This window comes from Bos taurus, chromosome 28, assembly GCF_002263795.3.
Source record: "Bos taurus isolate L1 Dominette 01449 registration number 42190680 breed Hereford chromosome 28, ARS-UCD2.0, whole genome shotgun sequence".
NCBI classification, from domain to species: Eukaryota; Metazoa; Chordata; class Mammalia; order Artiodactyla; family Bovidae; genus Bos; species Bos taurus.
Genome location: NC_037355.1, coordinates 10,414,706 through 10,432,742, shown reverse-complemented (window position 1 = coordinate 10,432,742; position 18,037 = coordinate 10,414,706). Strand labels below are relative to the sequence as shown.

The 18,037-nt window shown below is 36.3% G+C and overlaps 1 protein-coding gene across 7 annotated transcripts in view; it reads right to left on the bottom strand.

The window, feature by feature from the left end:
- RYR2 (ryanodine receptor 2) overlaps nt 1–18,037 on the bottom strand; it is an 827,636-nt gene that overhangs the window by 86,241 nt on the left and 723,358 nt on the right. For all 7 annotated transcript variants that reach the window (XM_059882653.1, XM_059882647.1, XM_059882648.1 and 4 more), the window contains 4 exons: nt 8,121–8,220; nt 6,804–6,883; nt 1,836–1,912; nt 893–966 (listed from right to left, as the gene is read on the bottom strand). In XM_059882653.1, the coding sequence (XP_059738636.1) occupies nt 893–966; nt 1,836–1,912; nt 6,804–6,883; nt 8,121–8,220 (331 nt within the window). The remainder of the gene's footprint in view (nt 1–892; nt 967–1,835; nt 1,913–6,803; nt 6,884–8,120; nt 8,221–18,037) is intronic.

Here is an 18,037-nt window from a genome sequence, read left to right as displayed (position 1 = left end):
TACCAATGGCAGAGGGGAGAAAATTTATTTTTTTGCAATAAGCGTAGTTTTTTAGAAGACCCAATGTTCTAAAACTAATAATACATTGATAAGATGACAACTCCAAACCAGACAAACAAAAACAGATAAACACACAGGGCCTTACTCAAACTAAAATAACTTAAAAATCAAACACAAAAGAATAAAAACAAATCAAAACCAAAAATAGAGATGATACTTTTTTCTTAATAGATACCAAAATGAATGTGAAGCAACAATTATTTCTGCTTTAAATGCACAGTGTGCTAAATTTTCTAGTTTATACATCTATTTAAAGAGAGAAAAACTCTATTATGTGGGTTATTTTTATGCACATGTACATTAAATGATCAAAGTTATTTAAACACAAAAATTACTCTTTATTTTCTTAAACAATTTGTACTTGCAAAGACATACGGATTTATCAAATAGAAGGATAACTGAGCTAAAAGGGAAGAGTAGTAAGAATACTGATGGCCTGAAGGCTCTGAAAGCATTACTATCCTAAGGAGATAGAATCTAGAAACCTGACAGTTTGCTAAAATGGCCAAAGGAAGTCAAACATTTTCTAATTTGGCTCATCCATGCACTTTTTAATTTTAGATATAATTCTCTGATAAGGGTTCTTTATTTACTACCCAGCTAGGGGAAAGGTCACAGACAGTGGGTCTGGAATAAAAAGGAGTCAATTACCAACATGGAAGGTTAGGTTTGGGGTCTTGGATGTGACCTACGTGGGTGTCTAACTATGAACTTTTAAATGAGTCATGTAAGCATGGTGTCCATTTAGATAACCTCACATCTCTCTGTACTGGAAAGGTAATTTCAGGGAAGAAGTGGGGACAGGTATCTTTTTAATTTAAGTGAGCAGTACCTGATCCTTCCTCAGTCACCATCCCAAGTCCTTCAGCTTTGTTTTGTCGCTCAAATGCATTTAGGTCGAGGACACTGCAATAACAGGGAGAAAAACATTTAGAGGACTAACAGAACCTTTCCTTTCTTCAGAAGGGCAAATGTATATCATGAAGTGTGAACCGAATGTTATTATGCATTGAAAACATACCCTGACTCAATGTCTACCAATAGTGTTTTTTCGTAGCAGACTACCTTTCCAGGGACCACACTGAAATGATCCATGTGAAAGTCAAATATATAGCATAAATGGGTTTCAACTTGGGAGAACATTACAAAGTCAGTAGGCATACTGAAATATAATTATAATAATCATGTTTTTCCAGTTGGAATAGCTTATCACATTAAGTATGTGTCAGGTTCTTTAGTCAAATGCTATCTGAATGATTTTAAATACTCTAAAAACTACAAAATGATCATAAATTATTTGCTTAAGGATCACTGTAGGGAAGATAAGAGGTGATCTCAAAGTTCACAGAAAAAATGAAATGGAATTTTATGGTTTTCAAAAATCATATAGTATTCATTCTCAAATATGGAGAATATACATTAATTCTCCAAGGTCCTTATTTAAGTACAAGGAAGACTATTTTAAGACATTATTAACATGGAACAAGTTAATAATGCTGTTATTATTAAGCATTTAATAGCAAGATAGAATATAAGACACTTAACAGCAAGATAGAATATAAGACACTTGCCCCACTTGAAAGTGTATTTAACCACTAAAAAATCTTCTGTGAACACAACATTCTAAAACAACTATATACTCCAATAAAAATTAAATTAAAAAATTGTTTCAATAAAAAAATTTTCTGTCTATAAGTACTGTCAGTAATGTAAAACAAGTACTTTTAAAGATACAACCACTGAGTGGAACTAAAGCCAGGAAAGCAGGTGCTTACCTGCATGACTGCATCAGGCCAGCCAGGCTCTGAAAGAAGCCCACGTCCTTTTTCTCCTTGAGGTAGTCAAGCATTTTCTGCAGTAAACAGATAAACCACATGGTCACTGAACACAAATCTTATTTTTTGTTAAATAAGAAACAACAAAACATTCTTTCTATGCTAAAATAAAGATTAAAAATATCAGTGCACACAAACATGACCATGAAATAGTGACACGCGTGTCACATCAAGAGGCTTGCACATTTCTGCGCATGTGCAGCAGGACATACCCATGGCTTTGCCTTACAAAACACCAGGAGCAGCATAAATATCGGGGAAAATAGAACTCTTAGTTCTCTTCAAGTCACTCTGTAAGTATTTGCAGATTCAGATACTTAGTTCAAGTTTACTGGGAACAAGGCCCACCTGAATGCTATTCACAGATTTCACTACAAAAGTGAGCTCCAATGCAAGTTTGATGCATGACACAGGGCACTCAAATCTGGTGCTCTGGGACACACCAGAGGGATGGGGTGGGGAGGGAGGTGGGAGGGGGATTCAGGATGGTGGGACACATGTATACCCATGGCTGATTCACATTGATGTGTGGCAAAAATCACCACAATATTGTAAAGTAATTAGCCTCCAATTAAAATAAACAGATTAATAATAATAAAAAAAAAAGTGAGCTCCTTAAAAAGCAGTCATCCAAGAGCTCTGGGAGAAGGCAATGGCACCCCACTCCAGTACTCTTGCCTGGAAAATCCCATGCATGGAGGAGCTTGGTAGGCTGCAGTCCATGGGGTCACTGAGGTCGGACACAACTGAGCGACTTCACTTTCCCTTTTCACTTTCACGCATTGGAGAAGGAAATGGCAACCCACTCCAGTGTTCTTGCCTGGAGAATCCCAGGGATAGGGGAGCCTAGTGGGCTGCTATCTATGGGGTCGCTCAGAGTCGGACACACCTGAAGTGACTTAGCAAGAGCTCTGACTACCATACGCTGCTAAGACAGAAATTCAGTTTCCATTACCATGGTCTCTAAACTCAAGGAATGGTGGGAATCATTTGACTATTAATTTTTCTCTGTTCTCAGAATGATGTCCAGATTCTGTAGTCAACATATTGGTTAAACATAAATGTAAAAAATACTAACACAGTGCATTGCTGTGAGTATATTGTTACATGCCATAGGGAAACAGCTACTTCGAATGTGAATAGGATATGCTGTAGGTTTCAAATAAGTACATTCAAGATGATAAGAGAAACACTAAGGAGATAAAGACACTGATCTTCTCTGAATCTTAAATCACTTCAGTTCAGTCACTCAATCGTGTCTGAAAATAGCAGGTAACAATTCCTACTACCAGTGCTATTTAGACAGGGCTCAGCTAAGCAGTCAAAATGGTGGTAAGTGATCTTTTTCCAGAAATTAGAGTTAAAGGTAATATAAAACTAAATATGTGAAGGCTGCATACACATCCACAAAGTGCAGTGTGTGTGTGTTTGCACACACATGGATACACCTACACATGCGTGCTAAGTCACTTCAGTCGTGTCCGACTCTGTTCGACCCCATAGACGGCAGCTCTCCAGGCTCCCCTGTCTCTGGGATTCTCCAGGCAAGAACACTGGAGAGGGTTGCCATTTCCTTCTCCAATGCATGAAAGTGAAAAGGGAAAGTGAAGTCGCTCAGTCGTGTCCGACCCTCAGCGACCCCATGGACTGCAGCCTGCCAGGTCCTCCATCCATGAGATTTTCCAGGCAAGAGTACTGGAGTGGGGTGCCACTGCCTTCTCCACACATGCATAGATACATACAAACACAAACACATAAAAACATAGCCGTTTTGGGGTGTATGTGTGTGTGTGATAACTTACTGGTATAATAAACATGAAGCAGTTATTAATCATTGGTCTTTTAAAACAAAATAAACATGATTTATATGGCAAAGGAAGGTATATTTGAAGGTTTAGAGAGAAGATGAAAAGATATATACATACAGTGAGTATATTTATTACATGATCTCCCAAGGTTCCTTTTGACTCCAAGGATTCTGGAGATATATATATATATATATATATTTATAAATATATATATATATATAAAATTAAGATCTTTTGAAGTAATACATAAGCTAAGGGAACCTATTTCTTGATCAGTATTGTGGAGAGATTAGGTAAGTTTTCTTTATTTTTCCTTACATTTTAAAGAAGTCATATAGTCTTTTACTGTGGAAATCAAAAAAGAAAATCTGTAAATTGGATAGGAAAAAAATTCACTTTTATTTTTATTAAATTCTAACTGAAATTTTGGAGAAGGCAATGGCACCCACTCCAGTACTCTTGCCTGGAAAATCCCATGGATGGAGGAGCCTGGTAGGCTCCAGTCCATGGGGTCGCTAAGAGTCGGGCACAACTGAGCAACTTCACTTTCACTTTTCACTTTCATGCATTGGAGAAGGAAATGGCAACCCACTCCAGTGTTCTTGCCTGGAGAATCCCAGGGACAGAGAAGCCTAGTGGGCTGCCCTCTATGGGGTCGCACAGAGTCGGACACGACTGAGGCGACTTAGCAGCAGCAGCAGCAACTGAAATTTAGCATTCCTTTCAACAAGTAATCTAAGCAACAAACACAAGTAGGATTAATAATGGCTATGATTTTGTTACCAATAAGGATTTTGGATATTTTCCTATCACATTACAGTTGTTATAGCTACTTAAAAGTATTTAATCTTTTCTTCTCAATAATTATTAGACTAAGCACTAGATCTTTTACTTAATGAATTCATAACGAAATAAACAACCTTATATAACATTATGATAACCACATTTCAATATACTTTATTTCTTTTGTCAACCTGTGTAATTTTACTTCATGTACTTACAAACATTACACCAAGAAGAGGCCAGGGATTTCAATCCAATTATAACATGTAATGATTATATTTACAGTAAAAAAAAGCACACAATTTGAGAACAAGGTAAAAATGAATTTTGCAGTTCTTCTACTACTAGTTTGGCCAAAAATATTGTTCATATTTTCTTATAAGATATTACAGAAAATCCCAAATGAACTTTTTGGCCAACTCAACACTTCACCTAGTTCAAAACTCAGCCAATCCAAAAGAGGCTGTCAACATTTTCTGTTTTTCTTTTCTTAGACTCAAAGGTCTTCTCGGAGCATATTCATGGCTTTGTCCCACTGTAGCGATTCCCACCTTAGTGATTCTGAGGTTCGCAACAACTTGAAGTCAAACATTCTAAGGTTCTCACTAGCCTTCCTGTCCTTCAATGAGAGAAGTCCTTTACCTGCCTCACTATTACTTAGCCAAGAAAGAATAGTTCTTAGTTCCCTGTTCATCAACTGTTCTTTCTCATATACAAGCCAAGATATAAAAATAAGAGTTTTAGAATAACACAATCTGAAGTTTATATTATATTTTACTGTTTTTCAATGAGCATAAGAATTTTTTCTGTGCTCAGAGCTACACTGTCAGATGTGGCCCCAGAGTCATGAAATACATGCTTATTAGTCTGTTCCTGTTTTTTTTTTCTCCCTAAGTCGCTCAAATATATATATATTTTAGTGAAGTAAACTTGATTTACAGTATTGTATTAATTTTTGCTAAATAGCAAAGAGACTCAGTTATACATACACATACCTTTGTTTTATATTCTTTTCCATATGGTTTATTGCAGGACAGTGAATACAGTTTCCTGTGCTATACAGTAGGATGTTGTTGGTTATCCACTCTGTATATGATAGTTTGCATCTTCTAATCCCAATTTCTATTCCCTCCCCTACTCTCCTCCCCCTTGGTAACCACAAGTCTCTACATCTGTGAGTCTGTTTTCATTTTGTAGATAGGTTCAATTGTGGAATATTTTAGATTTCATATATAAGTGAAATATGGTGTTTGTCTTTCTCTTTCTGAGATACTTCACTTCTTATGAAAACCTCTAGTTGTATCCATGCTGATGTGAGTGTCATGGCATTATTTCATTCTTTTTAATGGCTGAGTATTATTCCATTGTGTATATGTACCACTTCTTATTTATCCATTCATATGTCAATGGGCATTTAAGTTGTTTCCATGTTTTAGCTATTGTAAATTGTGCTGCTATGAACGTAGTAATACATGTTTCTTTTTCAATTATAGGTTTTTCTGAATATATGTCCAGGAGTAGGATTGCAGGATTATATCTTAATCCTATTTTTAGTTCTCTGAAGAACCTCCATACTGTACATACTTTTCATAGTGGCTGTACATTCCCACCAACAGTGTAGGAGGGTTCCTTTCTCTCCACACACTCTCTAGCGTTTATTATTTATAGTTAAGTCACTCAGATACTCTTATTCTAACAAACTTACAGATCTTTGCATTCAGTTGTATAGAGACACTGCATTATCAAATCCCCAGTCCTGATAACGTCTAACTTTCAAACTGAATATAAAAACTTGGTTGGGAAGTGATTTTCTTATTTTAGGAGAATAGAAAGATTTCTAACTAGAAATAATTCTGAACAGTGCATCCTATTTACATGTTAACCCATGAGCCAGCTTCATACTAACTATTAACAAAATCTCAAGAGTCAATTCATAGGAGGTATAACACTATAAAACATGTTCCTAAACTAGGCTGCCTAGGGAAGGAAATTCATATTTCACTATTAAAACACAACAGCTGCTTTATGCTGACTTAGTCACATGAAATGCAGCATTGCAAATGACGACACCACATGACATGACTTCAGACTTCTAAAGAGAAACATTATCTATTGTCGTACCTAGAAGCTGTGTTTATTGTGCTAACTAGAAGATATCTGGATACTAGGACAAGACCATAAAATAAAGACATATTTTACATAGAAAGTGAAAAAAAAAAAGTACAACTAATTGTTCTTTTACGATGATTGTTCAACAGGATGACTATATGGTCCATCTATTTGAAAAGCACATTATGTGAAAGGCTTAATGACATACCTGCTGTACTGTAGAGTTCCCTCCATTTAAGATAGCAATTCCAAGTTTCAAAGTAGCAGCCACCATGGGTCCAGTTTCACCTTAAAAACACAAAATATAGTGTTCCTTGTATCTCTTCACTTGCTACATTAACCAATTATATCTCAAAATGTGCACTTTTAAAGTCCTTATCAGCTTCCTACAAATGTGTGTCATGGTGGAGGAGGACAGACTGATGTATATACCAAAAAAAAATTAAGAGTCATAATGCATATTTTGCCATCAATGTTTTTACTAAATTCTGTGTAATATGTCCATGAGTTGAAATTACATGAGAAAGCAGAAAAAAAGAACAGGCAGAAACAAATGATTTTGAAATACTGATACTTAAAATTATTAAAATGTAAAACTAATCATGAGTAATAAAATAATATTGAAATGAACATAAGCCACTTAAAATTTTCTCCTTCCTCCCTCAAGTATGTTTGAACAACTTTTATGATTTTCATTTCATCACTTTTATCTTCATGCGTTTGTAGTAATGCTTTATTAAGCTGACTAGTCATAATTTTGTTATTCAAGTAATAATTAACAAAATTTAAAATCCAACTTGTTGTCTATAATTTAGCATATTATGTTTTATTTTTAATGTAATTCACCTCCACTTATCTTAGAAATGAAACAATCCTTATATTTGGAGAGGAGTGTTTTATATCCACTATTACTTTTCTATTCCATTCAAATTAGAATAAAAAGTTTTCATAAAGAGGATGTTACTAATGTAAGAAAAAGCAGCTTGAATTGGCTGGCTATTGAAAAATGCAATAGCACTTCAACTGCTAAAAATGACTCACGTTAAAAATCTAAACATTTATATCAAGGGTCCTGAGGGCCACATCCAGCTTGGCACCTATTTTTGTAAATAAAGTTTTATTGAAACAAGGCCACACAATATCTCTAGATGGCAGACACTATGGCAGAGTTGAAGAGTTGCCCCTGAGACCCCAATGGCTTGAAAAACTAAAAATATTTACTACCTGGCCTCTCACAGAAAGTGTTTGCCCACCCCTGATTTACCAGTTTATCAGTTTGTTAGCATTGTGTCCCAATATAATTTCCAAAACTTAATGAACAGAAACAAAATAGATCTTTCAGTAAGACTCTGATTGAAAATAATTAACATTGGATTGGGCAAAAGAGAGTTGGCCTTTATGAATTCACCTGACTTCATCATAAACATGAAATTCAGGGATTAAATATATCAGTATAATACAAATAAGGGTGCTCCCAGGAAAATCTGAAGAATCAACCCTTCCAAGGTAGGGTGATGAGCCTCACCTTTGCTGGCACTGATGGTCTGCAGCACCATCTCAGCAGCACCGCGGTCATGGAGCCTGGCTTGTTGGTATAGAAGCTTTTGCTTTTCCATTTCTTTTTCCTGAACACAAATCCCAACCATTTATGTTGCGACTATCATTAAGCAGAGTAGCTTTCTATAAACCATATTTTCATCATCTCTTCATGTATGGGCTCTATGACAACATTATGGACCATTTCAACACCAACAATGTTATTCAACAGATGTTAACATAGTCAGCTCTTGATTTTTCCCTTTATATTTCTTGTGATAGACTTTTGGTACTTGTTTATCAGGATGAATTTTCTTAATTTTAATGACTGGATTAGTCCAAAGCCTGTATGATACTTTTGAAGTACTATACTTCATCATTGAAACTTGCACTTTCTGAATGATACATTTGTGCATCAGTTTGTCATGTTTTTAATCATCTCCCAAGTCATGGCCATAACTTGATACTGCTCAGCAAATGGCTTGTGTTGCAAGTTATCACTGAGTGACAGAAAAACATCAACTGAGGACGTGTTGGAGTTTAAGCAAAATTGAAAGCTGATATGGATAAAAAGGTAGGCTTCAACTAAGTAGTGAACTTATGATAACAGATCTCCCCAGTTCCCCCCAAAGAATAAAAGAAGCAATGTGCCTTTATATTTTGTATTCTCAGGTGGTAACAAACGATACTGCATGGTACTGCTAGAGCAATGGCTGGAGATTGTTCTTTTCTACTTAAACTACCACTGAAAATATACAGAAGGAAATCAAAATAAAATATAAAGGCACAGCAAGTTCAAGACTGGTAGGATCATTCACTTGAGCTATTCAGTTCGCTGGAGAATTGAGACGGAACCAAGCAGTATAAGTTGCAGAATGAAAGTTGCATAGAGCCCTATGACAGCGCGTCCATCAAATGGCGTGGTAGAGAAGCTTAGTCAATGGGACATGAAACAGTCAATTAGTATCATGTCCATAAACACAACGGCCAAAACATATATGACCTAAGAGCAGGAAGAGCTGCAGCAGAAGTAGCCAGAGTGACAGCTTTGCTGCCGTAAACTTTCCATCCAAAGTACGGAAAATAGACACTGGAAGATGGAAGAGGTTTAAAAAATGAAGGCTTGCTAGTTACAGAATATGAAAAAGAAAGTAAACTAAAAGGAGGGGGGGAAGAAATGGGCTCAAACAAATGAAAAAAGAAACCTTTAAATCAAAAGCAACCAACACAGACATTTATGCTGTTACCAGAGAGTTCTCGCCGAGGCTGGCAAATTTGTCTCTTAAATCTTTGATAATATCGTGCTGCGAAAACAAAATTGATCAGGGTTTTTTTCACACTATATAAGAGCTCCTGTGATTAATTTTATTTTTTCTTAAATTATGTGATAGGCCTAAATGGAAGCAGAGAAAAGAAAAAAAAAGGCAGCTTTGCTTTATATGTAGCCATGCTAACATCTAAAAGGTTTGCCTTCATGTTTAAACCTCTTCCTGTGAAGTCAAAAACAAAACGAAAACAAAACCACACAGACACACAAAATCATACTGTAATTACAACACAGTTTGAGAAAAACTGAAAGAAGACCCTTTTGTCTGCTCTTCAGGTGTTTTATAAAATTAGTGAGCAACATTTGATTCTTCCTTTTAGACCCAACAATCTTTGACTTTCCTCCCATTGCCAGAGCTATTTATGGAACTTTTACTTCCCAGTTTTCCCTTTGTGAAAGGCTTTGCCCGGAAAACAGTGATAAGAAATTATTGGCTTAAGGAACTGCACTATAATTTTTATCAACTAAAGAAGCAAGGGAGCTAGAAAGAGTGATTCGTCTATTGACTCAGTAGAACATACAAAGATAGTCATCAAGACATCCAAAGAAGATGGAAGATGCCAGCATGCTGTATATTCTTGAGGAAAACAATAACAAAAAACAATGGCCATTGGTGCTCCAAAAGTAGGTAGACCAACCCAAAGATCTGCCAGGGCCACTTGCACAATAGATTCTAAAGTCACAACATCCTCTTTAGTAACTGAAATCACTCATGATGGGTAGACCCTACAAGCACCAAGAAAGACAAGGTATCAAATTGCCTTCTTTACAAACTTAACTCCCTGAGCAAAGATTACTCATTTTTCTCATATAATATATAAATTCCAAAAATAATGCTTTGGGGGAAGTGATGAGACTCATTTGAAAAAAAAAATGTTGAGCAAAAAAGATATGCTGATCTAGAAGTGGGAAAACTATTTCATAAAGAGGGATCGACCACTCTTTTGAATTTTTTCTGTTAGACTGAATTGGAAGCTCTCTCTTCAGAACATCTTTAATATTATTTATCTTTGTACTTTTTTGTCCTTTGAGGATTGCTTCTGGGTATATAAAGCTCCAGGAGTTGGTGATGGACAGGGAAGCCTGGAGTGCTGCAGCCCATGGGGTTGCAAAGAGTTGGACATGACTGAGCAACTGAACTGAACTGAACTCTGGATGTATAATTTAATCTCATTAGAAATTTGATCATGACATAAAAAAATAAAACTTTGAAAGGGAAAATAGAAAGTTTTCATGCAATAAAATAATGGACTATGTGGAAAAAATCTTCCATTTTATATCTACTGCAGATTAGCTTTTCTAAGCATACTGGAGACAGATCTTTTAAAAGTATCTTACTTGGGGAAAACAGCAAGTATCTACTATAGCATTTCTCCAAGTAAGATACTTTTAAAAGATCTATCTCCAAGGAATCCTACTTTTTAAAAATAGAAAGTAGGGTTCCTTGTCCCTTTCCACTTCAAATTCCATTTGAACTGCCTAAGGGTGTTATACATGCACTATACCTTCAACCTATAGTTTCAGTCTTTAAATTATTCCAAGGTCACAAAGGAAGGTTAAGGGGAAAAAAAAAAAAAACAGGAACAGCTCCACAATTTGAATTTTCCCTTAGGCAAAAAGTTCTGATCACCAAAAGCAACCAAGCATTATCAGCTCTTTTCTAAATAAGATTATGAGTTTTTCAAGGTCAAGGGTGATCATATCTCAGACCTATGATAAAATCACAGTCATTGAATGGAAGTATTCAACATCATGATTTGCTTCTACTATAACTGAAGTCTGTAATAAAATTGCTAATAATCCTCCACTTTGTCTAAGAGTGGCTCAAGTCTTTAGCACTTGATGGAGGGGAGGGAGGGAGGAAGGAAGGAAGGAGAAAGATCTGAAGGAAAAAAAAGCCATTCGATTCTTCAGAAATTTGCTTTATATGAGAAAAAATATTGAGATAAGAATAAATTATACCGTCCCTTGCTTCTTGATGGAGAAAACAGTTTATCCCCACAATAGAGATGAAAATATGATGACAGCAAAGAAATTCACACTGTTTCTGAAGGACCCTCCTGATTTCATGGAAATCACAGTTTGAGGACAACAATTCTATAGCCTATGCATGCTACTGGCTTGCATTTTGTTGCATTTTCAACTCTTCAGCAACTAGTGAAAAGGTTTTCATATGTTTTCGTCTTAAACTGAATATGAAAGCTGATTATACGTGGAGAGAAATTTCCAAGAGATGAACCCTTTCTAAAAAAGTCATAATGTAGTAATGTTACAAGTCAATATTAAATCATCTTATTTGGCATCTTAAATGTAGTCATAATCTACAAGGTGATGTTGAGACTTAGTATTTCAAGAAGAAAACATCAAAATACAGAAGATTTAATTAAATAACTAAGAGGACAAAACTGAAAGGCAGTGAAATAATACTAATAGTTTGGTTTACAACATAAACAGGCCAACTCAGACTAACGAAGAAACAAAAGTGATAGATAACAGTCACATTTCCAGAGATTCACCTAATTCTGTTCTGTATTCCAGCTTCCAAAACTATGGATTAGCCATATTCATATATGGGTGACTCCCAGTGCTAGGGAAACACTTAAAGATTATAATTTTACTCAACAATGGATGGTTCCCCAAATTTTTAAGTTTTAACTTTTTAAAAAACCAAATGTACATGGAGGTTTCTAGAAGTAAAGCTTCATGAGGAAAAGGATCACTGCTTGTTTTTTTTATATTAAACACGAACCAGTACACATACACTGAATACCCAGTAGCTCCCTGCACATTAAAGATGTTCAAGAATGCATAAATGAATGATGGAACTGAATAATGTGATATCATTTAGTATGCTAAATTAATCCAAAACTTAACAAACATTTTCTTTTATCTGAAGAGCTACTAAGTTAGTAACATGTGAAAAGTTTAGTTTCCTTTTAGTACATGGTCTATGAAGTTGAATTATACACACACAAAAAAAGAATAATTCTCAAACTGTAGTTTTTAATTCATTTAGCAGCTTAATTTTTTTCCCTGTACCTTTCATTACTACACATCCTCTTTGTTGCTGAACTATCAAATGGTACAATAATCTTCCAGAGTTGTTCTCAATAGGATGTTAAAAGTTTGTAATGTTCTCTTTAATTTAAAAAAGTGTCTTTACCCAAAATAAACTTTAAATACCAAAAATTTACCAATATACGATCAGAGACAACAAAATCACTAAACCAGAAAAATTTAGTTCAGATAATGTGTTGGGAGGCTCTGAAAGTCAGACTTTATGCTTTACTTCTTTCTGTATCAGATACACTTGCATTTCTTAGAATATCATTTTCACTAGATTTGGCATATTTAGAACTAATTAATACTACCGTGAACTTCCAGATGTTCAAGCTGGTTTTACAAAAGGCAGAGGAACCAGAGATCAAATGGCCAATATCTGCTAGATCATTGAAAAAGCAAGAGAGTTCCAGAAAAACATCTATTGCTGCCAAAACCTTTGGCTGTGTGAATCACAATAAACTGTGGAAAATTCTGAAAGAGATGGGAATATCAGACCACTTGACCTGCCTCTTGAGAAATCTGTACGTAGGTTAGGAAGCAACAGTTAGAACTGGACATGGAACAACAGACTGGTTCCAAATAGGATAAGGAGTACATCAAGGCTGTATATTGTCACTGTGCTTATTTAACTTATATTCAGAGTACATCATGAGAAATGCTGGGCTGGATGAAGCATAGCTGGTATCAAGATTGCCAAGAGAAATATCAATAACCTCAGATATGCAGATGACACCACCCTTATGGCAGAAAGTGAAGAAGAACGAAAGAGCCTCTTGATGAAAGTGAAAGAGGACGGTGAAGAAGTTGGCTTAAAGCTCAACGTTCAGAAAACAAAGATCATGGCATCTGGTCCCATCACTTCATGGCAAATAGAGAAACAGGGGAAACAGTGGCAGACTTTATCTTTTTGGGCTCCACAATCACTGCAGATGGTGGCTGCAGCCATGAAATAAAAAGACGCTTGCTTCTTGGAAGAAGTTATGACCAACCTAGACAACATATTAAAAAGCAGAGACATTACTTCACCAACAAAGGTCTGTCTACTTAAAGCTATGCTTTTTCCAGTAGTCATGTATGGATGTGAGAGTTGGACTGTGAAGAAAGCTGAGTGCCGAAGAATTGATGCTTTTGAACTGTGGTGTTGGAGAAGACTCGAGAGTCCCTTCGACTGCAAGGAGATCCCACTAGTCCATCCTAAAGGAAATCAGTCCTGAATGTTCACTGGAAGGACTGATGTTGAGGCTGAAGGCCACCTGATGTGAAGAGCTAATTCATTTGGCAAGACCCTGATGCTGGGAAAGACTGAAGGCAAGAGAAGGGGACGACAGAGGATGAGATGGTTGAATGGCATCACCAACTCAATGGACATGAGTTTGAGTAAAGTCCAAGAGCTAGTGATGGACAGGGAAGCCTGGCGTGCTGCAGTTCATGGGGTCACTAAGAGTCAGACACGACTGAGCAACTAAACTGAATACTATGCTGGGCTCAGTTGGTAAAGAATCTGCCTGCAATGCAGAAGACCTTGGTTGGATTCCTGGGTTGGGAAGATCAGGCTGGAGAAGGGATAGGCTACCCACTCCAGTATTCTTGGGCTTCCCTGGTGGCTCAGCTGGTAAAGAATCTGCCTACAACGCCGGAGGCCTGTATTCCATCCCTGGGTTGGGAAGATACCCTGTAGAAGGGATAGGCTACCCACTCCAGTATTTTGTCCTGGAGAATTCCATGGACTGTCTAGTCCATCGGGTCATAAAGAGTTGGACATGACTGAGCGACTTTTACTACTATGCTAAAGCTATAAACCCAGCTGAGTTAAAATGATTTTCTAATTCAAGATCCTATTGACAAATTTATAATATGCAACAAAAAGCTCCAGTAACCAAGTACAAAATGAAAGGAAAGAATGAGTAACTCTAATATCAGAGGTTATCAAATTAGCAATGTTATGCTGATTTATCATTAGAGGGCATGCAGTTTGTCCTGAGTACAATGTTGACTTAAAACAGCCTTCATCTACCTATTTGTTTGTTTAAGCCTTAAAAGCACTGGATACTGCCTTGACTACAGAGAATAAGTGCCTATGCAGTCTACTAAGAGAGTCTGACAAAGGAGAGAAAAAGGATAATAAGGTGACTTATGACCTCCCATAAGTGCAAACAGCTGACTCATTGGAAAAGACCCTGATACTGGGAAAGACTGAAGGCAGAAGGAGAAGAGGGTGACAGAGGACAAGACAGTTGGATGGCATCACTGATTCAATGGACATGAACTTGGGCAAATCTGGGGAGGTGGTGAGGGACAGGGAAGCCTAGCGTGCTGCCGTCCATGGGGTTGCAAAGACTTGGACACAACTTGGCAACTAAACAACACGACCTCTAATCACAGGAAGGAATGGTTAGATGAGAAGGTGCCAGAAGGTTGGAATAATTAGAAGAAGCAGTTAGAAGAAATTGTATCATAAAATGATCACAGCAACTCATTATTTGGATTTTGAGCTCTCCCAATTCTAGTAGTTCAAGTATTAATATTTACAATTCTAAGTTTTCACAAATGGTTATTAATCCCACCCCAGACTAACTCTTAGCTACACTTTAAGTACTTGACACAGTCTCAAATTCCCTGCCAGGTGTTCCCTGCTTAGCTGAGAGAAGGATTTTTCTTGAGACTGTCTTGAGGATTCACAGACCGTCCATTCTTCAAGACACCTGGTGCTTATTCTACATTAAACTATCCCATGACGGCATCTATACACCTGGACTTTATTGTATTAATTCTCAAATAATTACATTTACTGAATTACCAAGGACCTTTTTCATTATATCACACATTGTTATTCCCAAGAAGGTCCTCCGGAAGAAAAATGCTTCAGGTATTCTTTTTTTTTTTTTTTCCTGAAACAAGAAGATTGTCTCTGTATTTTATTGATAAAGCAAATTTTTACATTTATATGGTTTTATGTTGACTCCTAGAAACCTTGGCATCAGTAGTACTAACAACCTGCAGCAAATTAGCAACACTGTGGCATGAACTTCTGGATTACTCATATTCTTAGAAGACCCCTAAATGCTTTCCATCTCCCAATACATTTTTTCCTTTATCTAACTGCATTAGGTATAATTATGTGGTATTTTAAATAACAAGCGAGGAAGTGATAGAGATACATATACATGTACAGAAGCTAGACATTTCCTATAAATCATTTTTATTGTGAAATCCCTACACTAAAAAAAAAATGGAGTTTTTCTTTTTCATTCCTTCAGAAAAGATCAGAAGAAAAATAATCAAAATTTGCATGCTTCTAATTGGTATTTATGCACCTAGAAATCTATAAGAGTTTTGAAATTGTCCTGAAAAATGAAAAGAACTTCTGCAAAACCAGCAAATCAGACAGTTTTAAAGGTGGATATTACCCCTTAGAAAATAGCTCAAAGCTTTCAGTCCAAAGATGAAAACTCTGAGGCAATTAAATATGACCTGCTGAAGGTCATCTGGTTAGCATCCAGATGAGAACCCAGATCTCCTACCTTATGAGGTTCTGCACTCACTATGCTGAAAAATTTCCTCTGTGGACTTCTCTGGCTTGATTTTAGTAAAGAAGGGAAATTGATTAAATATAATGATAATAGCAAATACTTAGAGCTTGCTATGTGATATGCAATGTTCTGAGTGGAATATGTATATAAATTAATTTAATCCTCATCACAATCCTATGAAGTAGAGGCCTTAATTAGCTCCATTTTATAGATAGGCAAATTGAGACTTAAGATTACATATCCATATGGTGGAGCTGGGATTCAAACACAGGTGGTCCATTCAAGTGTCTATGCTCTTAATGATTCTGCTGTATCTCATTTCCTGTACATAACGTGGTCAAGCATAAGCTTCAACTGAGATTACGATTATTATTATTTTCTTTTATGTGATATTAGAGCATAGTTGATTAATGATGTTGTGTTAGTTTCAGGTATACAGCAAAGTGATTCAGTTATACATTATCTATTCTTTTTAAAATTCTTTTTTTCATTTAGGTTATTACAGAATATTGAGCAGAGTTCCCTGTGCTGTATAGTAGGTCCTTGTTGGTTATCTATTTTAAATATAGCAGTGTACACATGTCAGTCTCAACTGGGATTATTTTTAAAAACAATAGCACATGAAGTCAAATTATTGTGCATATCAAACGCACAATTAGCTGCACAATTAGATGTTTAAATATGTGTTGTCTACATATCATATGCTCTTTAGGGCTACACATGCGTGTGTATAAATTAACATATACAATTTAGAGGACTGTGCTTTGGGGGAATTTCCCTTGTATCAGGACCAGTACTCTAGCCTATCCTAAACCCCCTTCTCTCTAAGTCTTAGCAATTTGTCTTGCTTCTGAAGTACAGTGGCCCTAGAAACGGTTTGTACCAGTTATTCGTTTATGAAAGCTAACTCTTAGCACCATGACCACTGTCTAAGGAGACCACATACTGATGGAAATGGAGAGACAGCAGTGCCTGGACACTCAAGAGGTTGAACCCAAGTTGGTTCTGGTTTCCCCAGGGGTCTGCCTTCTGGAACAGCAATTAATATCAGGAGATAAATGAACAAATTAACACCCTGTGACCAGAAGTGCCCCCTTTTCCCCAGGAAGTACCATTCCATGATGCATATGGCTTCTTCAGGGCCATCTAACACAACCAAGCAAATAGCTATACTGTTGGTTTGCTGTGGTTAACTAGTCAGCTCAAGAATGCATCACTGTGTTCTCTCTGCCTCCAAGTATCAGTTCTCTCTTTCCTCACCCTTACTTCCCTAAGACTGTAACAACTCCAACAAAGTGCTAGCAAATAACCTCTTTGCTCTGTTTTCTACAGAACCTGGCTAAGATGGGAGGGTATTACTTGAGATCAACAATTTCAGTATATAAAAATGGAGTTGGCAGACTGCAACAATAAGCATGAGTATTAGAGAACACTGGCCATGAAAATTCCTTCCCCCTTTCCCTTCAACCGTTCAACAGTATGACAGCAACTCAACACTCTAGAGTCCATATGTTGATACCACAGAGCTTCTGAGGAAGAAACTAAAGAAGTATAAACTTTCTTAATAAAAGAGATAATTATTTCCATGTTTTATAACCATAGATGTATCTCAATTTTTAAAATAGTTAATAGTTCTCTTTGGTTAAGATTCATGAAGCTATTATAATTTAAATTACTGTGCTCTTATAAACAGGAGTAAATAAGCCCTTCAGAGATTAAATTATGAGTAGCTATTGGAAAGGGAACATCTTATAGTCAATTCCTTACCCCCAAAATGAATTCTATTCAAAATTAGAATCATTGGAGGGGCCAAATAAAAGTGTTTTTATCATGGTATTTAGCTATATAACATCGGTCCTTAAGACATTTTAGACCTAAATTGATTCCTCCACATTTAATCATACATTCTTTGGAATGTGAGCTGGGTATTGCTCTAAGTATTGGGTGGGTATGATTTCGCTTTAGTTATGTCTGAGGCCCATCAGG